Genomic DNA, 22,131 nt, shown 5'->3' on the forward strand with positions numbered 1-22,131 from the left:
TGTGTTGAAGGTTCACTAACTCCAGGCCTGTCCAAAGGGCCAAACATCTAGCAAATGTGTGCTGAGAAAGTACTTTTTTTTTCTTGAACTTGCATTATTTCTAATTCACTAGATCCAGATTGTTGTTTATGAATACAACTTTGTATTTGAAAGAGGAAGATTGTGTCATTTCTCCTTTCAAACGTTTTTTTTTTTTTAAAATCAGGAAATAGGAATTAGTTGATGACTCTTGTAAGTCACAGTGGTCCAAAATAAACTGAAAATTTTTATGCTGTAATAAACTCCTGCATCCTTTCAGCATTTACCTCACTGTGCTGGCTGTTTAGCAAAGATGAAGATATTGTTTAACATCAGTCGCATTTATTTTCACATACTTTGACTAGACAGCTACACGATTGAGCCAAATTGTCCGAGACCAATTGACATCATGCTCCTGTGTAGTGTTTGAAGTGGGCGCTGCAGTGAACATAAAACGGTGGGTTTTCATTGGATCACTCCAGTGTCTTAAATGGCATCGTTATGATCTCAGAGGGTGCCTGCAGATTCTCAGTGGTGTGATGAAGTTATACAGCCTGGCTTTGGCTGAGGTCGGCCTTCAGGCCTGGCAGAAGTGTGACTGTTGTCCTGACAGTCTGGTTTGCGTGTTTTGGTGATCAGGAGACATGTAAACACCCCAGTGAGTGCATCTCCACTCATCCATTTGTGCTCCTGTCTTCTTTGTGTACTCAGTTGTGTTTGACACTGACAATAAGCCTGCCAAAGTAAAATAAATACCTGAGACAAAATGGCATGCTCTTCATCCCTGCAGCCTAATCCACTATGTAGAGCCTCGCTGTGCTTTTGCAGTAAGCTTTTATGTGCGCTCGTAACTTTCTCTCCGTACGTCTGCGAAGGCCCAAGTCCCTTGAAAGCCATTACCGTCTCCCTACATCACGCAGCTCCCTCTTCCTCCCAAACACGACATGATAGACACATTAACACTCCTTCACACCCAATTGAGCACAGCATCCAAAAAGAGGAAGGAAACGCCATGAATGTAGAGGAATGCAGCCATTAAAAAGAAGTAGATTAAAGAGCTTGTGTGAAGGAGAACAGTCGACTCTGCACCTGACAGCTGTGATTCTCAGGTTTGACTATTTTTAATTGTTTTTGTATTAAAAAAGACATCTTCATAATTAATGGTCCACAATAGAGTTTATTCTCAGTCGGGTGCTGAAAAATGAACAAACTGAAGCCTTAAAAATGTTCAACAACCAAGTTTCTACAGTGAATATTACAGTAACTGTGAGACATACACACTACTCATCGACAATATGTACACAATTCTGAAACTTTACAGCCATGAAACAGACCTTCCTTCCTCTTCATCTACAGTCTAATTGACTGATACCTTGTTTGCGTCCCTATTCTGTACATCATGTTGCTGGCAAAATGTCTCCCTGAGCGCTACTAATAATATTTCTCTGGTGTACATTACAGTTAATTGAAGTGCAGCAGCTGTCAGAATAATTACATGCTGATGTTTGCGACTTGGCAGGGAAGGATTACACTCAGCCACAAGCTCTGGAGAGTTTCCTTTTTTTCTTCTTCTTCTCCGCCCTGCGAGCCGACGTTATTTCAGCCAAATGCCAACAGAAAAACTGGCTATGAGACAGACGGAGGGAGAGACAGAGAGAGGGAGAGACAGAGAGAGAGATGGATTCTGTTTGCCGAATTAGATACACACCAAGTGACGGTATGGAAAACTGTGGTAATCACAGGACTTGTTGACAAATGGAAAAAATATTTAAAATATGAGAAAAATTCAAACTTTATACTGGACACACAATTAAAAGTTCATTTTTCCTTCCTTTGTTTCTTTGTGACTTCAGAGTTCAAATCCAGCCGTCCAAGTGACCACAGCTTCTCCGTGCTTTTGCTGGTGAGGAGCACATCCACTGTGCAGGAATCCAGTGGACCTCTGCCTTTTCCACCCTCTCCAGGTCTGCCTTCAGCTCTCTGAACGCCACGGCGATGTCTCCGTTAACAATCAACTTGTCGAACAAGTGACCGCACTGGCTCTCTATGACTTCAGCCAAGTGAATCATGTCCTCAAAATCCTCCTCCTGTGACAAGAGAACACCTGGGTAAATAAATGCAGTGGCTCTATTCAGCATTTCATTTGCACGTCCTGGAAGGTGAAGAAAATCTGCACAAACAACAGCAACTGATGATTCATGAAGGAATGCTAACTGGCCAGCGAAAGGAAAAAAAAGCCATATGGTGACAAAAACATCCTCCAAGAAGTTGTTTTACAATAATGTGCACATACTGTAACGTAACTGGACATGGAACGGATCACCCCAACCATTCAACTGTACAGACCAAAGGCGTAACACATCGTTACATGCTGAGAGTAAAGGATAAGAGGCCTTTTCACAGAAGCTGTTGTATGGGTTGGATGCACTGCCCTGTAAGACATGCCTGAGCTACCTACGGGCTGCCGTACTTGGCACTGGGCAAACTCCATCTGGGCTGCAGCACAGGTGTGTGACCTCTTGGGTTTAATAAGGGCAACATGGCAGCCAGGGTCAGACAGTGAATGAGAAGCCAGATGGGGATTATGAAAGTGACCCAGCATCTTTCTGTTGTGTCCAAAACACATCTGCCGTCAAACATGGACGCTCCTGTCTGTTGGACACAGACAAATGCATAACAAATGCATAACAAATGAACCCCTCCCTCATTCAGTCACTCTTTCAATCCACTGCCTGCACACACAAGATGTAAGCGTTCATCTTCAGGACAAAATACACTCACCGATACATTAGTTATGGAACAAGAAGCCACCCACCAAGCAGCCTGGTAACCCCTCCTATCTCCTAAATGTCTCTTAAATGCAAACCACAGGGTCAACCATGTGTAAAGCAAGTTGCTCGCATGAGTAAGGGGGTTTAGGTATGTGTATGTCTGTGGGGTTGGGTGGGTGCATTAAGGCCAGGGAGTCTGACCTCACACCGCCCCACGTGTTACAAGACATGGAACAAGTACCTGACTTCACACACATACCTGCTGTGCCTTGCGTGTTTATGGTATAGTTTCTCTTACTGCAAAGATCCTCGCCGACTTCTTGTCCTCTTCGTCGCAGATGAATTTAGCCCTCCGTCTGGTGAGGCGTAGCTCCTCTATACGCGGGGGCTTCACAAACACCACGTATGGTTTGAATTCAGATGTGTACACATGCTTTATTTTCTGCAGTGATCAAAACAGAAATGAAGGAGCTTAGATGAAGGATGAAGTAACTACAACGCAGTTGCCTGAACAACTTCAGGAGCCTCCTTTTCAATCAAAACGCAGGGAATCAGAACCTACTAACATTATATTAAATGTGGCAAAGAGAAAACTTGTAAAAGTTTTTAAACTAAATGTTAAATAATTTAAAATGCTGCAGCTATGGCAGTTCTGTGTAGAAGATTAGTGAAATTGATTATTCAAATAGCATCACTGGTTTTAACAACAATAGCATGAAGTGTGCTTAGTACATTCATCAGTAAGTATAATCTAAGTATATTTTGTCACCTGACATCCTCCTTTTCCCCAATTTTGGACAATCCTCATGTGCTACAGTATGTGTAAGTGCTAATTCTCTCTGTTGACCTAAGATTAGCGACCCCTAAAAAAAACCCCACTGGTTAGCAAGGACCTCAAGAGGCGGAGTTCATGCTACAGGTTTCCCTACAGATCAGTATCATGTGATCCCTCACTGGCTTCCCACCATGTAAACTCTGCCAATTGCATTCAATGGAGGGTTTGGCCATACGGCAAGCACCGCTGCCAGGAACTGAACCCTGTAGTGTAGTGGAGGCACACGGCCTGTGGAAAGTTTTCATTATTGAAAAAGCAATGATCACAATGACAGTTTTTTACTTTAGTATCAAACAGCAGTGTGGATGATTTGACCGGGGGTACGTGAATTAGTTAAGAATAATCTTTTTTGATGGCATCATACTTACACTTGGGTGCACATCCAGGAGGCACACCTTGCCCTCAGCCATCACTCTGTGCACAGAGTCTAGACTTGTTCCATAGTAGTGTCCATTATATCTCCCATATTCTATAAACCTAGAGACCAGGACAGACAGGACAGACAGTATAAAATGGTTATCAGACAGCAGTGAAATGGTGGACATCACTCTCATGAAAAAGGACAGGAGGAGTGAGTGAACAAAACTCAAATGGGACTATTTTAACACCATGGGAAAGGAAACCTTACGAGTGCCATCTGCATATACGGTACCTATGATTAAGAATGTCCTCTTCAAACATGTGAACTGATACAAAATGATAATCAACCCCTTCATTCTCCTGCCTTCTCTTCTCACGCGTGGTGTCTGAAAGAGAAGAGAAAGGGAGGCAGCTTTAAAATGATGACAAACCATCGTGTATGCAGGAGGTAAAGGTGACGGTCTCAGATGTCTGCCTTACGTGGTACAGTGACGCCATAGTGGTCAGGGTCGGATATCAGGAGCCTCCTCTTCAATTCATTAACGCCAACACCGTCAGGCCCTTGAGACAAAGATCAAAACACTGTGTTCTGCATGTGGGATTCATTCCTAATATCACTGTTTGCTAATGTTTTCCTCACGACAAGTCCAACATCAAGTAGGCTCGGTGATCTGGTGACACATCTGTCTTTATCATCAGAGGAGGAGAAAGGCAGTGAGAGAGAGTCAGACAGACAGAGCTCTGATTTCATCCTGATTTCAGTCTGAAAACGATTCTCCAAGCAGCCTCGCTCTTTTCCTCCGTCCGCGTCGCTCTATCGAACATTAAATGCTCCTATACCCTCTGGAAAATCCATAGCATCACATCTAACTGTGCCATCTGCAAAGTCACACAGTATCAGTGTCATTATAGTGTAGGATGCACAGGATGAATCGCACACACGCACACAGGCGCACACACACATCTGGGATTTTCTTCTAAAGCAGGTTTCTGCAGCCCCAGATTGCATCAGACTCTAATGGAGCCCTGTCTGAAAGTAGGATTCCTGACATACCTGCCTTTTCCATCACAGCGTTGCATGAGCTTGATACATTACAAAATATCAGGTTTATAGGCTCTGCACTCTAACACCGCTGATGTCTTTTACAGCTGCTCCACAGAACCGGAGAGGAGCATCATCGGGCTCGCTGGATACTTTCTCCTGACCTTTTTTTTTTTCAAGAGTTACATGATCAGTACGGCTCAGAGTCACTTTCACCAACTTTCCAGGGGCATAACAGTCTATTGTTTCATTCAGAGTGTGTATGAATGCAAACAAAAAGGACAGATTTCCAACCTGGTCAAACATTATCCAGCTGGTCCTGTTTTAGTGATCCAGGTTTTGGTTTTCCTGTCTATAACTCTCATTGCCAATAAGCGATATATTCTTAATGATGACCTCCGGTCAATGAAGAGCCTTCACAGCAGACAGTAAAATGTAATCCAGAGTCGGGGTAAGCTCCAACTCAATTAAAGAGGTCTAAATCTAAATCCAAGCTGTCTTAACTGTTCTAGTTTGATGATGGAGCACTTGGCTGACATTATGAGGGATCTTATTCACAATCCGCTCATCCCTTTCTCTCCATTCATCTATCTTTTATCTCCTCCCTATCTGCTTTTGCTTTTGCACCTCTTCAGTTCATTATGTTTCTTTCCTCTCTGTCTTCCACTTTCAATTTTCATTCCCCCATCTTCCATCTCTCTTCTTCTCTTCTTTCTTCGATTTCCCTCAGTCGCAGATGACCTACAGTTGTATCGTAATATGACATTAAAAAGACCTCAGCGAGGCTCAATGTAAAACTCCCTGGGGAGGGATATAGCTCAAAAATACATAGAGCAGGCCTGTAGGATTGGCAGGGAAATGAATCTGGGGTGGGCCACAAGGTAACTTAAGAGAACACAATATATTCTGACTTGGAGTTTTCTGACAGTGTTTACGTGGTTCTGATGGGAAAGGATTGTTCCCGCACTCAGGAGCGGGACCATAAATCTTCATCAATGCATTACTTTTTCTTTTGATCAACAGCAGCTTCAATAATATTGTCCTTTTAGTGAATGGGATCATGTTGTTTTGATTTTTTTATGTGGACAAAAAAAGGCAGAGGGATAATATAAAACAGAACACAACTGACCAAAAAGTGAAATACTGTCCACACAACCACAGCAGCTACCATGTTATAAGCTTTCAATACGGCTATGTTATATATACACGTCACGCACACACAGGGTAGGAACCGATATCACAATCTTTTGGGGTTGTGCTTTCAGGATGAACTTTCCCCACAAGAACCGTGCTGTTTCTTTATGGCTGTATGTTCAGTTCACACGTACCAACCAGAACAACCAGACGGTGTCTTTCCCTTGGATCTCTGTGGTAGGGGATCACCTCTATGTAGGTAGGGGGATGAATTGAGCCATGTACCCCTGTGCTCCACCTCCTGGACCGAGCCGCTTCTCTGGCACGACTGCTCTTTCTCCCGAGTCGGAAACTCCTTCTCAATCCAGCTGAAAAGAGAAAAGGGACCATAGCCAGGTGTATCACTGAAAACCGAACAGGATATCCTCCTTATGAGAGTCCAAAAACCTGCAGCACAACACAACATCTGGCATATGATCAGCTTATAAAGCTGATCAGATGTATGTGTTATGATGCAATGCCCTGTTGATGCCCAATTTACACATCCAGTAGATGCAGAGCAACATTAAAATACATCTTGAGTCACATCTCTGGCCATCTGGTTCACTCAAGACTCCTTTCACTCTCCTTTTAGCTCTGGTTTTGGGTGCCAACAGTTCTTGAGGGAAATATCTGGCTCTTTAGCTGCTAAATACTCTGTAAATTCACCAGCTAGTCGCTACCATTGTCTGTGCTATCTGAGAATGGGTGCGTAGCATACATTGGGTTTTTAGAGCTTTTTCGGTGATAACACTTGCCTGCTCTGGCTGGCAATGAGGTTGATGAGAGCGGTGAGAGCAAACCAAAACAATTAAGGGCTGTAAAAGCAAACAATGAGCTGAAAGAGGTTAAATTTAAGACACTGTCAGCACTGCCACCCAAACTCCGGTGTCAGCAGCACCCTGAACAGCACAAATCTCAGTCAAGAGACAACAACTCAGCCTGTCACACGTCGCTTGGAGGCCGTCTGACAGCCAGCGTCTGCCATGCGACTGTGGTCAGGTCTGGCTTGGCAGGCTCGCCCTCTTTCATGATGTTAACTGCTGCTAAGTGATGGTGCCAGGCTTTCTTTGACGTCAGCTGTAATTTCACTGTGTAAGCATATCTGTCCATTTCCTCTCTGGGCTTCATTCTGAGAAACATGGCACTACGAGTAGACATTTCAAACTTTTGTTTACATGGCATTCAGACTGATGATTTCACTCAGAAATGTGAAACGGTTATACGTACTGTATAAAACCAATGTTAGACAGCAAAAGAGAAATCTTATTTCCTCTACTGAAATAAGGTCTTTAGGAAAACATTATGTAATTCTTCAATCTTCAGTAATTCTGGCAGTAAAATTCTCATCTATTAGTAAAAATACTCACAGCTATAAAACCTTCATTTTTAGAAACGCTGCAAGTTATTTCTGCTGCAGCAGACAGTCAGTGTGGGATGACAGCAGTTCCAGTCTTCATGCTAAGATGAGCTGACTGGTTGCTTGGTTTTTACTTTCAGATTTAACTGACAGACGTGGGAGTGGTATCAATCTTCTTCATCTAATTCTCAGCAAAAAAGTAGCAAACAATTACTTGAACCTGACAGATAACCACAGCCAATCTCAAACATCAGTCAGTGTAGGAAGCCCGTGTGCAGGCTGTATTTCCCTTCGTCACCATGCCTTGTGTATCTCCACGTCCCCTCTCTTTCATTCACTCTCTCCTCTGATTACTCTGCATTAAGTCATTTGGTCGTGCAGCATCAATAAGGGTTTACCAGACAAAGAGGAAACACAGAGTCTGAACCACATCCTCAGGTGGACGCTGGCCTGAGATAAGATGAAATGCACATTATTAAATGCACATGACTCTTAGAGCTGATACAATGCAACATCTGTAATTACCCTGCCTTGTGCGGACATAAAGACCCTTTTTACAATCAGCTTTGAGTGCACACCCCCTCATGAACGTCCTGCACCACTCATGTGCACACACATACGAGCAGTGCACACATCACATCCAATCCATGAGATCAAGACAAATGGGATAAATGGGAAGGCTAAAACCACATTTGCTGTTCCAGTCCTCTCCCACAAATCTCCAAACCACAAAACTACATCATCATATAAACTGGTTTGTACTGAAAATATAACCAGGGTGTCCTTTTGTTGCTGGTTTTTCTTCATCTATTTTTATCGCTAAGTCCAATATTCATTCAACAGAGACTTATTAAGTACATTTACTCAAGTTCTGTTGGAAAGTACAAGTTTCATTTACTTCTACTTTACTTGAAGCAAAGTTATTACTCTACTCTGCAACATTTCAGAGGGAAACGTGCTTTTTACTTACTGCATTTATCTGATAGCTTTAGCTGCTCGTTATAGTAGTTTACAGAGTCTGATTAACATTATCAAATACAATCAACAAATAAATGATGATCTATTATCATAGATTAAGTTACAATAAGATAAGACTTGATCCCTAGGAGGAAATTCATAAGATACCCAGCAGTATAAAGTCATTGAAACTAGCCCCACTTTTACCAAGATGCACACATTATTGCATCTAATAATCATAATTCAACAATATAACATATATTATTCCGAAAGGGGACGCTCATAATCAGGACGTTTGCTTTTGAAACTTTAAGTATATTTTATTGCTGATGCTTTTGTACTTCTACTTTACAGTGTTCTGAACTGTGGTGCTGTTACTTTTACTGATGAAAATGACCTGAGTGCTTCTTCCATCACTGATATTCAGTATATGCAAGTGTTGCTGTGAGGTGTTTTGTCTTTTATCGCACTGCTCCCTTTTCCAGTATCAGTGGGATTTGAGTGGAACAAGTCAAACATCTCACCGATGTGGATCCCTGTTATAGCTCCATAGTCGACATCCTCCAGGACTGGAAAAACTGCGAGAGAGAAGAGGAAAGAGTGAAGAGACGGTGGAAACAAACCACAAGGGGATGAAATATGTGTTGCTCTGAAATTTCATACTCAAAGTATTAGCATATGTACTGACCCAAATGTTCTAATATTTTACTTTGGAGATTCTAAAAATAGTTAGATTTAGAAATAATATCCACAATTTAGAAATATTAATAACTACCTTACTCTTACAAAGTGACTGTGAGTGAAAAAGTAGCACATAACAGAGGAACATTTAACAGAATCCTCTCCGTTTTGGAAATGTGGTGTGTGGAGGTTTCATGATTATTAAGATTATTATTTCACCTCTTTAAATCTTTAAAAACCCCAAACTCCAACCTAAAATGTACATATCATGTAAATTATGCTGAAGGTAAGTTTTCCAAAAGCGAATTCAAAGCGACAGTACCTTCCCCCTCATCTGCACGGCATGTGGAGAAAACAAAAGCAGTGAGTACAACAGGAGGCCAGCAGAGCTCACCCATGACCATGACCATGACCTTCATCTTCAGACATGACCTGTCCACCTCTCAGCTTAGCACTAAAGGAGCTCAATAAGTTTACTGGAAAGTGTTAAAAGGTTTAACTCTTTTCAGGTGTGGTGCTTTTATGGACAGACATTGGCTCGTCACCTGGCGGTTTGACTCGGGGAGGCTTGAACAGGGCTTTAGGTCGCTGCAGTGCAACTCTCCTGAAGAAAGCCACAAAAACACGGGATTTCATTCAAATGTATTTGAAATATTATATGATGTTGTTTTCAAGTGAGCGAACATTTTGCTGCTGACTTAAAAGAATGAAACGACTACCTCTCATGGAGCTGCTGCGAGGGGATGAGCCCTGCCCGAGTGCTGCTGTCCCCGAGGTGACAGGCCTGCCACCAGGTGTCCTCCTCCATGCTGACGATCTGCAGGACGTCGCCCCTGTTAAAGGCTAAAGCTGCATCCTTGCACGGAACGGCGGGATCCTCGTTAGGATTATAGTCAAAAAGAGCCCGCACAAACAGCTGCAGAAAGAAACATCATTTCATGCTTTTACGTTCAAGCAGACAGACAAGTGACAAAGGATAATACGTGATCTACAGTTTGCGACCTGCCTCTGCATCCTGGCAATGGACACAACATCTTTCACATATGTTGGTTTACTTTTTGAGAAACAACCATGATCATGGACAATAATCTGTCTTAATCCTTTACAAATGCTCCGTGCTTTAACCGTTTCCAGCTTGGACACCCACTCCGTGTATGTGGTGGAAGTGGCCGAGAAACAAAGAGGATTGTGGAACTTGAACTTTTCCACATAGGGTGCATGGATTCGTTGTTAATGCTACACTGAGCTGATGTGGCTCAACACATGTGATGTGTGTAAAGTACATCAAGTGTTTCAATGATAAAAAGCTGTAAATAATAGTGAAGTTAGTGAGCGTCTTATCCTCGACCGTCTGATCTGAATTTACTTCTTGACAACGCGCTGCTGTAGTTTGGCGTCGTGGCAAAAACAAAAAATAGAACCAAACACATAAGATACCACAGATTTCATCTCTTCTTACTGAAACCAGGTGAGCAGCTTTCTCCATGCAGCCAGACTGCATGCTAGCATAAAATACACACAGCATGGAATACATGAAGTTCATACTGACTGTACCTTCTTCTTATTGGATGCGATTTCTTCCTTGGAGGAGGCAGGAATGATTTTGAACTTGACTTCACGCTGAGAATGAGCCTGCACAACAACAGTTAGAAGGAGTGTGAGTTTAAGATTCTGGGAAATTTTCTTACATGCTTTCTTGGCTGAGAGTTAGAGAAGATCGTGACCAGTCTCATGTCTGTATGGCAGACATGAAGCTACACCCAAATGGCTTTGCTCAGCATTAAAACCGGAACTGGCTAACTTGTTTATGTGCAGAGCATCATATCTGCACGTTAGTAATTAACATGTTTATCTCATTTGTCGAATCTGTACAAAAAGAATGGTTCTGGCCAGATTTTTTAAGATAGCTATCTTCCCCCTGTTTCTTGTCTTTATGTTCAGCTAAGCTAACCATTTCCTGGCTGTAGCTTCATATTTCTAGAATAGATTCTACTAACAAGCATTGTCTGTGCAGCCAGCCCCTGACATATCTTATCCCTCTGTGCTCCACTGTTGTCCAAAACTATTAAAAAACTCAACGATCCACAGCTTTACACTGGGTGACATGTAGTTTATTTAGAATCAATCCTGCTCCCGAATGTGGATGAATTCACAGCAGGAAGTAGTCCCAGACAAATGCACTATTTGCTCCTTTAATATTCTTGTGATTTGTTTTTTAAAGTTTTCCATCTTCAATAGTGAAAAAATATGAATGAAACTTCATGCCACAGACATGGTGAAGAAGTTGAAAGATATTGACAGATGACGTGATGCTTTGTTGGTTCAGGGATGTCCTTTTCATGAGGTTTTTTAACAAAAATATGAAACAACGCCAGCCTTGTTGTTAAGGTGCAACATTAAAGAGGAGAAAGAAAACAGGAAACAGAACAGAAACATGCAGTGTGGAGACATGGAAGCACACAATGTGGCTGAACAGCAGAGGTGAGACTAACCAGAAGAGAAAGGACTTCCTTTGGCTTCCTGTGCTCCAGTGAGACTCCATTCACCTCTTTTAGCTCATCTCCTTCATGGATCAAGCCTTCAGTGTTGGAAATACATATGGAAATTTGTAGCACATGCTCTCTGTAATGTACATTTACTGCACTCCATCATACTGTTACTACAACCTAATGTAAAGCTGCAGCAAAGTGTAGAGTGGACACACATGTAACGAGTGAAAGTTATCAGCTTACCGCTTTTATCAGCTGCGCCTCCTCTCATGATCCTCGCCACCACAATAGCCCCAGTGGATTTATCCCTCTTTATTGTTGCTCCCTTGAAGATGATGATAAGTGAATTAAAGCATGATGGACAAACAGATGAGCAAATGCACAGCGGCAAAGAGGTCAACATGTGAATATAACATGTTGATTTTATTACAGTCTAGACAAGCGTCTTATTTAGAACCACTTCATTCCAGTGAAGATTATTTGCATCAGGACGGGTCCATTTAGCCGGCTGCCTTCATGTAACGCACAAAGCGCTGGAAAAGGTTATCCAAATTAACATTATTTTCAACAGATGTTATTGATGTGGAGCAAATCGCAATGGAAAGAGCATCTTATGTAGTTGAATACAATCAGCTCGCGCTGGGGTGTAACGCTGTTGTCTGGAAAACGGGAACATGCTGTATTGATCAAAGAGACCATGTCAGACAAAGGTCAGTCCCCCTCCAATCTAGTTTTGGGATCAATACAAAAGTGTGTTCTTTATTATTGGTGCGCTGCACATTCCCCCCCGAAAGCTCAACTATTAACACACGAGCATACACACTGCAAAAACATCCATCATTGAGTAAATTGTGCTCCTATTTACCCCTAAAATCATGTATTTCTCAGAAAGGATTCAGCTCATCTCTGTCGCAGCTGTTCTTTTTTTGGCCACTGTTTGTTTGTCTTTTAGTTAACAGGATATCTCAAAAGCTTGCTAATAGATTTCATTGAAATTTGGTGGAAAGTGAGGCCACAGGCTAAGAAACAAATGCTTAGTTCTTGATGTGGGTCCAGGAATTTTTAAAGGAATTTTAGCTTGAGCTTTTTTGAAAATTTCCCCACTTTTCTAATGAACTACTGGACTTAGTTGAGTGAAAAGACATCTGGCACATGAACCATTCATTGTTCATCAGTCCATTGCTCTATGCATTCTATTGAGAGCTTGATCCAGATGCAGATCAAAAAAATTCAGAACTTTTTTTCTTGCTAAAATAACAATTTTTTCGGCATTGACAAAGGTATATGTGCTTTGTACTTTGATTAGTTTTCAGTCCAGTTTCACTGGAAATTTCCAGAAATACGTGACTATGGCTTGGAACAAGGTGGAATAAGGCAGATCATTCTGACAGTATCAAAAATGATTTACAATTAAAGACCTTGAAACAAATTGATTTACATCAGAAACAGCAGAGAAATGATCCCAATCCATTTTAATGCTCAATATGGCTTTAAAGGACTCATTTAAGTTTCACAGTGCATATGCATATATATGAAATGTGGAAATATGCACGCACACACCCACTCGAACACACACAACAATGCTGAGGCTATATTGTGCGCCACAGCAGATATATGGGAACAAAGATGTGGAAGAATTGGCTGTAAATTCCTGGTTGAGGAAAGTGAGCAGCAGGCCAGATGCAAAGGTGATTCAGGCTGCAGCAGAAACCCTTTTTGTTTTCTGTCGTTCCAAGGGTTGTAGTCCTGCTACACCTTGGCATACAAGACTATAGCAGTCACTGTGTTTGACAACATGACAGGAATTCAGTCACTAGAAAAAAACGGGATACTTTTATTGCTTTGAACTGCCTCGGTGTGTCAGATATTGTGGATGGGCAAATTTCAAATGGTTAAAAGCTGAAAAAAAAACTTAAATATTCGCATTTTTGTTGGTTTTGTGTGTACTGCGAGGCCAGGTAAACTGAATTAGAAACCAGCTGACATCTCGCAAAGTACAGTTGTACTTGTTTTTAGAGGATTTTTAAGGATTCACAGACACTAGACTATTTCTGCCTCATGTGAGACAACAGAAGACATACATGTTTTTTCAGTGTTTTTTATAGTCTTGAAGGTTTTCTAACTGAGAGGTTATGCTTATGAACCTCGTGGGAAATGCTTTCTTGCCAAGAGTTAGATAAGAAGGTTGATAGCGATCTGATGTCTGTGCACTCACCGCTGGCACTCACTCACTATTTTAGTAAATTCTATGTGAGTTTTGACCAGTTTGACTTTAGAGAAGAAGTTGTAGGATTTAGATGTGAACTTAACAAAAACCAGCACATCAGAGGCTGAAAGAAAAGAAAGAAATCTCTCTGAAGATAAACAAGAGCCCTGGTCCTGACAATACCAGTGACAAACTACTGACATCTTGTTCAGGTCCACTAAGTCTTTTATGATACTTTCAATATGTTTCAATCTCAACATAAAACATATACCTAACTGTGGCAGTAGGCTCTGATCATCCCTGTCACTAAACGCAGCCCCAAAACTGGCCGCCCTTAATTCTCTTGTGATGAAAATCTTTAAAAAGCACTTGCAAGGGAAACTGAGCATATAACTGACTCTATGCAATTTGTCTATAGGAAACACAGAGGAGTTGAGGATGCTACAATCACCCTACTTAACCTTTTGTCTGAACACCCAGAGGGGAAACCCATGCAAGATTTTTATTGCTTTTTCTCCAGCATTTAATATGATCCAACCCCACATTTTATCTGTGAGGCTGACAGAGCACTTTGAGCTGAGTCACAATCTGTCAGGATGGATGATGGATTACTTGACAAACAGAACACAAAGGGTGAAAGTAAATGGTATTTTATCAGATTTATTATGTTCTTCTACTGGCTCACCCCAGGGCTGTGTTCTCTCACCTTTACTTTACAAACATGTGCCAAAGTAAGCATGAGCACAGGACCATATTGGAATTTGCAGATGCTTCAGTCACCGTAAGTCTGAAACACGACAATGCACCCGGCCACGGCCCACTCACATGATGAGTGTGTCACTTGGTGTAATGAATCTTTCTTGGAGCTAAACATATCCAAGACAAAGGATATGATCATAGATTTTAGACCTGATGCTTCAGTCGACAAGACTACGACCATTAAGGACCAGGCTATGTAGAAAGTATCTTGTGTCATAGAGTCATAGACTCTGAATTGACCTTTGGGAAGAAAAGTGAGGCAGTGTGTATAAAGGACTGCTCAATCTCCCGTCTGCACAACAAATTTACCTTTGGGTACTAAAAAGGACCTTGCACCATTCTGATAGTATCAAAAAAATTGAAAATCACAAAATGTAAAACCTCCCAGCGGAGTCAGGCTAGTTGTTTCTGCCTGTTTTCAGTCTTTATGCAAAGCTAAGCTAACCGCTTGCTGGCTTTGGCTGCACATTTAGCCTGCAGACATGGCATAGTTTCAATGTTTTCATTAACTCTTGGCAACAAAGTGCATTTTTACCATGACCTTTGAAACATGAAGACATATTTACTGACCAGAGGCTCTTTGGTTTTGACCAGACTGACAATTTTGACTGAATCCTCATCCTCTTCAAGTACATCATCAGGTATTGGTGGCAGAGTCGGCTCAAAGTCTCTCTGAGCCACAGTGTCATGGACAGACAGGAGACTCTAAAGGAAACAGAAACACAGTGAACGTGCTGATCTGCATTTAGGTAAGTCACTTTAAATTCTAGATGCTGTGAACAGATGTGACACAGGGGATAATATTCCCTCATGCCTCTCACTTTGTGTGGAAACTGGCTGAGGCCAGCAGAACATTCTGAACAAAATGGAAATTGGCATGTTGGCTGTCAAGCTGCTGTCGAATTCGGCATTGTGAACAAATGCCAGTGTAATCACTGCAAACGTCTGCTCATTTAATGGTGTCCATTCTAGAAGGAAACCTACTGAAAAACTGGTCACCAGTTTCACCAGTGCATGTTTAGACCAATATTTTTAGACAAACTGCTGAGGCTAGAGCTAATTAAATGTAGTTGTAAGGTTGAAAGGCACTCAAAAAAATGCAGTCCCTGTTAATTAAAGATGACTGGGTGGTGAATGAGACTGTGCAAAAATTCCAACAAGTTTGGCTGGCCTTCCTGCGCTCACTACAGCGACTGAATCCAAACACAGCACTTTCTTCTCTGTCGCAAACCTTTAATTTTGCCTGTGCCAACATGCCAAATTTGATTTAGTTGGAAAATACTGCCAGCCTGTGGGCCACCTGAAAGCAACCCCCCACACTACTAACAGTGCCTCTGCCTGCAGTCGCACTGGCTCGGCTCAAACATGACACATGTCTAAGAAAAAACTCCTTTTCCAATGAAGGACTGTGAATTGATATATGATTCACTATCAATGCCCAGACAGTTCATTTAAGTTCACTCTTTGTTAACTTTGGCAGTACGAAAACTCCAGGTTTGTTTGCAGAAAAACAGTATTCTGGATAAACGTTAATCTCTCACTGAGAGCCTGCACAAAGTACAAATCCAAAAAAGGGAGTTTGGTGTAATAAGAAAGAATGAGAAGCGGGGGGGGGAACATCTGCTCATCAACTCAATTTTAACAATCAGCCAATCCATCTGTCAGTTAGTCTACTTGTTATCCCCGCGTCCATCAACAGTCGCTCTGCTCAGAAGCTGCCAACGCGTGAGCAATGTGTCTCTGGCCACTTTCAGAGACAGGTTTTCAAAAAACAAACATTCATTTACAGAATATTATACCCAGAGTTTCTCATAAGTATGTGTGAGCTCCTGCGTCAGGGCCAAGAACAAACAGGTCATTAAGACTGTTTAAACAAACCTGTTAGTTCTCGGCTGGCTTCAGCTCCTCATTAAGAAAAGCCACGACTTCTGCAGCTCACTGGAAAACCATACACTATGTGTATGTGTGTGTGTGTGTGTGTGTGTGTGTGTCTGAAATATGACTGTCAGCAGATCTAAAATAAGGAAACATGCATTTGAGTAGTCTGGGCCTCTACATGAGTGAACACTAATAAACATAACTAGGGAGTAGATTAGCTTCAGTGCCAGTGTGGTTAATAGATGTCAGCACCTCTCGGAGGGCAGAGTGATGAGGTGAAATCAATTTGAATAAAATTTACAGCTGGATTAATTTGTCAATTTGTGTGACCCATATAAGAGCTGAATGTAGGGAACAAAATACTACAAGAATTTTGATGTAGCCGAGCTCCAGCATTCAGTCTCCTGAACAACATCAGAATAGCTCAGATGATGCATGACTGCATGGAAATTAGTTTGTCAGATTACAGCTCTAGTGTTAGCTATGTCAAGAAAAATGACTGAACGTGTAACCGCACCATTCATGAGTTGGTTTCTTTCATTTTTAATGATCCACTGGGGCAATGAAGTAGAAGGAAGCAAAACAACATCTTCCGAATGGATTACATTGTTGCTTCATAAATGGCCCATGTGAACGGCAATTATAGGATATGCTTCAGTGATAGAAAACTGAACTCTTACTTAGTTTGTGCCATATTTATATGTGTGTGGGTGGTAATGTTACAGGGAGTGAGAAGCCACTCGAGGGAACTGTTCAATATGTTGGAAAATACACTTATTTGCTTTCTTGGAGATGAGCAGAGCGATACCTCTCTCATGTCTGTCTGTTAAATGTGAAGCTAGATGCCAGTTATCTTAATTGCCACAGAATAAAGTTTGGAAATGAGGGAAACATTAGCCTGGCTGTGTACAAAGGTAATAACATCTGTCTTCTGGCACCTCTGAACCCACTAATTAACATGGTATATATGGTTTGTTGAATTCATACTTAAACTTAAGTGTGAAACTGACAGACTGCGGTTTTTAAGCTAATGGTAGCTTCAGATTTTGAGGTTGAATAGGTAAGAAGCATTAGAAGGATTTTTGCTATAAGAAACACATTCAATCATTTCATATGGGCCGAATGAAATCATTGAATGGCCACCTGCTTGTATATCTATATGTACCTGACTACCTGTGCACATGAGTCTTCTACAAGGCTAGCAGATATATTGCTAAAGCTACAGCGAGCTCGTCGCACAAGAATGGCAGAGAAAGTGCAGCCAAGTTAACTTAACTAGTTATGTCTTGTTTGTTCAATCAGTACAAAAACCAAAGTGTAAAAATGTTAAGTTTTCACAGGGAAACTACCCAACAAGCCAGGCTTGTTGCTTCCCTCTCGTTCTCATCTTTGTGCTAAGCTAAGCTAACTGGCTGCTGACTATAGCTTCATATCCATCATACAAGCTATGGTATCAACCTTCTCAGCTAGCTCCAAACAAGAAAGCAAATAAGTGGATTTCTCAAAAAGTTGAATAATTTCCCCTTCAGAGTGGTGTATTCCTTTGGTAGGAATGATGTGATGTGGCTGGGAAGTTTCAGGTTGACACACATGTGAAGCTACAGGAACACATTGCCATGGAAGGAAAGACTCCTCACCTTAAAGTGGGGTTTGGAAAACAGAGCAACCAGTTCTTTGACTTCATCCCTCCAGCCTTGGTATATCAGCTCCTCTGCCAACTGGAAGCAGAGAAAAGGAGAAGGAAAGGCAGGATATATCTTTTATAATTAGTGGTATACATTTATATCATGGCCTGAGGGAGGTTTGCTGCAGACTTCACTGTCCTGGCCAGGAGAGACAGAGAAACGAGCAGAGAGACAAAGGAATGTCAACTGCAGTGACACATCATCAGCGCTGTCCTTATTTCTACACTTTCATATGGCCTCCTTCGCCTCATCGCGGCTTTGCTTTTCTCTTCTTGATGTTAACTATTCATCCGTGTTCCTGGTTTGGTTTTGCGTCTTTTAGCCACAAAAGCTCCCGAATGTTCAAGGCTACACGACAGCCGCAGCGACGGCTAAAACAGAGCAGCCTTGACCGTCAGCAGCAAGTGGAGAGGCAGAGAGTGACTGTGTGCAGTCGCCCCGTCTTGTCAAGCATATTACTGTAATGACTTCTACTGCTTCAAGATGTCGAGGCACACTCCAGAGACACAATGCATGAAGGTCATTAGTTTCCACTGTGAGCAAACAGAAGCCTCTCTGAGGGGAAACAGGCCTATGGTTTGGCCCTTCCAGTAGGTCCTGATGATTTAAGCCAGGCAAAGAGTGGCTGTCGAACCAAATCTGAGGCAGAGGGAGTGAGGGGAAGGAGATGGAGAGGAGTGAGGGGGAGAGGATAGGGGGAGATAGACAGTATGGAAACATGGCAGGAATTACAGAAGGGTATACAGCAGGGAGAAGATAAAAGAAAGCAAATGGAGAGAAAGGGGAAAGGACACAGAGAAAGGGGAGGAATAGAGGTAATAGAAGAAGGGTGTGGTTTTTGGGGTGGAGAGAAGAAAGGACAGATGCAAAGAGTAAGAGAAAATATAAAAGAATATCCTTGTTTCACACTTTGTTCAGGAACAAGAGGAGAAGATCAGCAAATGAAGGTGGAACATGATCAAAATTAGGCAAAAAAAGAAAGTGAGATAAAATGGAAGCACAGGGATGATGGGTTGGTAACAGGAGTGAAGAGGACGGCTGTATAAAATATGAAATCCGAATGGAGACTGCTCATGCTGTTTTGAGTCACATCTGTAGTGGGAGTACTCCCTGTCACTTCATCTTAAATCTGAAATTAATTGTGTTCCTCCAGCCTGAAACATTAGCTAACACACGAAATGATTTTAGCAGCCTTTTGCTCGGCACTGTCCTCAGTGACCTAACTCCTGGCATGCAGACACAAAATGATATCTGCCGTAAAACACAGCCTTTGGAGCGATACTATCTAATATTTCATAAGTCAGTACACATAGGAAGGAATGCACGATCCACCCGTGCTTCTGTGTGACAGGAAAGTCATCTGTGTATCAGAGGAAACAATTTGAACGATGAAAAATCTTCCCCGCTCTCTCTGCTGTCAAGCTGTCATCCTCGGCAGCGTGTCGGTGTGCGAGGGATGTTTGGAGAGAGGCGCTTACTTCTGAGGCCAGCCTTGCTGCATGCTCCTGGACGGGGATGGGGCTTCGCTTTTCAAAACGCTTCAGACGCTCGTGGATCTGTCAGGAAAGTATCGCAATGAAGGTTTTCTCTGCAGTAAAAAGGCACTCACTGCAAGTTCTACTGTTAGCTCCAATACTGCTTCTACTACTAATAACATGAATGTATGAACATATTGAAATTATTTATCATTTATTGAAAGATCTGCAATGTCACCAGGCCTGGAACACAAACTTTGATTTCAAAAAATAAATGTCGATAGAATAAAATATTAGAGAAACAGATTATGTAAACTGACTTAAACTGATTCGCTGCAATATATCTTAAGTACTGTTGTTAATTTTGATGTACTTTTACTTGAATTGCTAGTTATTAAACAGATTAATATTAACATAATACACACAAACTGTCTCATTAATGAAGTATCTTTAGAACAGTGAAGTATCACTTAATGCAGTAGTGGTAATAATGTACTATATATATCATTATATCACTGACAAGAGCCATTCTTCCTGTAAAATAATATATAGACCACATATGGTATTGATGGGCATGACAAAATGTCAGTGTTAGACAACCTGAGACTGAGAACGGGTTGGTTACTTCTGATCATTTAGGTACATTCTGCTGATAACACTGCACTTTGACTTAAATAACAATTCAATTTGTAAAGTATTTTTAGACCAGAACTACTGCTAAAAATAGGTTCTGAACACTTGTCAAGTGCAGAAAAAGTGCTGCTTTAAAGAAAAAAGAAGAAAAAAAATACTGTAATTGAAATGAGTGGAAGCCAACAAGCACGAATCACTGCGGCTCAATCATGTCGTCACCTTAAAGAGCAGGTGAAGCTTCTTCTCCATCAACATGCTGTGGAGGAACCTGTAGTCCTCCTCTCTGTCTGTATGACACTCCGTTCCAGACATCACTGATGAGAGCAGCCTGCACACGCCTGGAGGAGGAGGCGCAGGACACGCCCACACAGACACATCACACACACACACTCCACCTGCACCTGTTACTCATTGACAGTGCCTGGTTTCAAGGTCATGAGGTGAGGTCAGGAGCCCAAAGAGAGAGGTTAAAGGTTAAATGGAGGGTGTGATAAAAAGCCTCCCATAGGGTCAGCCTTTAAAAGATTCACTGTTACAGGGGACCATTGCTTCTATTTTCCACTTATGTGAGTATTTCATCTCTAAGGGCAGGACAAGGGAGGTGAAAAGGGAAGAAGCAAAAACATAATGTATTGACCTGCACACGATGGACGTACCTCTGTGTTCTGTTCTGCTCAGCATCCTCCTCATTCTGAGAAAAGAAATGTAGTCATATTCAGTTATCTGCTCCAGAGTGATTTTGTTTTTGTCTGCGCAGACGGAGAGCAGAGCATGACACAATGAAAGACAAATTATTAGAGAAAGGAAGGAAATGGATTTGCTTTTCACATGGCACATAGAAGAGGCTTCTTATGAGATATCACTGCCCCCTAATGCTGATACGAGATATTTCAACATTGTGATGATCATACATTGTTCCACTGTGCGGCTATGTCAATAAATTATGAAATCAGTCAGGGCTTCATCAATAATATTCAGAGATCTTTTCCTTTAAACTTTACATGTTTGATTAAATATCACTTCCAGAAAATTCTATCAAACAAAAGATGAAAACGAAACTGCTACCACTGGATAAATACTCAATGTCCTTTTCTCAAATTAATACACTTTTACCTTTTCTCATACTGTGATTTTGATTTATCTGAGATCAGTTAATCCTGGTATGAAAATATGAAGACTTTCATTGAAAAGCACGAGGATCGATTAAAAAAAATGCACTTGTTTGAGTCGAGCCCATATAAGACATTGTCCATACTGATGTTTTTGAAATTATTTTAGTGTTTCAACAGCTGATAATTAATGAAAACAGTGCTAAAATAATTTGGAATAGTTCACCTGATCTGGTACAGATGAGGTATTTAACACGCATGTTTATGACCATCAGACGAAATCCCAAGCAAAGGAAAGCTCAGCTCAGCACAATCAAGCGAAACTTAAAGTGCACTCACCAGAGACTGTCCATTAGGCCTGGTTCAGGCAGGCCACATCGCTTAATATGTGAAGAGGACCAGCTGCATTTCAACATCCACTTGTGGAGAGAGGCTGTACAGTGTTCGACTGGCCATGTTGTGAAAGAGACTGTCTGTTTTCCAGTCAATATGTGTCAGGTCTGACCTAAATCAAGCCAATGGGCAATCAATACAGCAATCAAAGAGCATGCAGTGTAATGTTTACCCACGCCAGTTCACTGTCCACATAGGACTGTCACTGTTTTAACTGAATGTGAGGTCAGCAGTTGCATCCTGTCAATACCCTTTTGTCTGAGGTGATACAGTACAAGGGTGTTCAAGGTTTTAGGGTAATAAGAGA

At 41.7% G+C, this 22,131-nt stretch overlaps 1 protein-coding gene across 1 annotated transcript; it reads right to left on the reverse strand.

Annotated features, from left to right (window-relative positions):
- Nucleotides 1-1,175: 1,175 nt before the first annotated feature.
- Nucleotides 1,176-21,880, reverse strand: LOC143329367 (MAGUK p55 subfamily member 7-like). Its single transcript, XM_076745218.1, has 19 exons — nucleotides 21,771-21,880; nucleotides 20,979-21,013; nucleotides 20,542-20,660; nucleotides 19,693-19,770; nucleotides 18,167-18,247; nucleotides 15,222-15,356; nucleotides 11,930-12,011; nucleotides 11,690-11,775; nucleotides 10,752-10,829; nucleotides 9,917-10,113; nucleotides 9,743-9,801; nucleotides 9,520-9,531; nucleotides 9,041-9,094; nucleotides 6,355-6,528; nucleotides 4,465-4,545; nucleotides 4,277-4,370; nucleotides 3,993-4,101; nucleotides 3,088-3,231; nucleotides 1,176-2,105 (listed from the first exon to the last, which is right to left on the reverse strand). The coding sequence occupies exons 2-19, from the start codon at nucleotides 21,010-21,012 to the stop codon at nucleotides 1,875-1,877; spliced, it is 1,848 nt and encodes a 615-aa protein (XP_076601333.1). The 5' UTR covers nucleotide 21,013; nucleotides 21,771-21,880; the 3' UTR covers nucleotides 1,176-1,874.
- Nucleotides 21,881-22,131: the final 251 nt, after the last annotated feature.

The sequence above is a fragment of the Chaetodon auriga genome, chromosome 12 (assembly GCF_051107435.1).
Source record: "Chaetodon auriga isolate fChaAug3 chromosome 12, fChaAug3.hap1, whole genome shotgun sequence".
NCBI lineage: Eukaryota > Metazoa > Chordata > Actinopteri > Chaetodontiformes > Chaetodontidae > Chaetodon > Chaetodon auriga.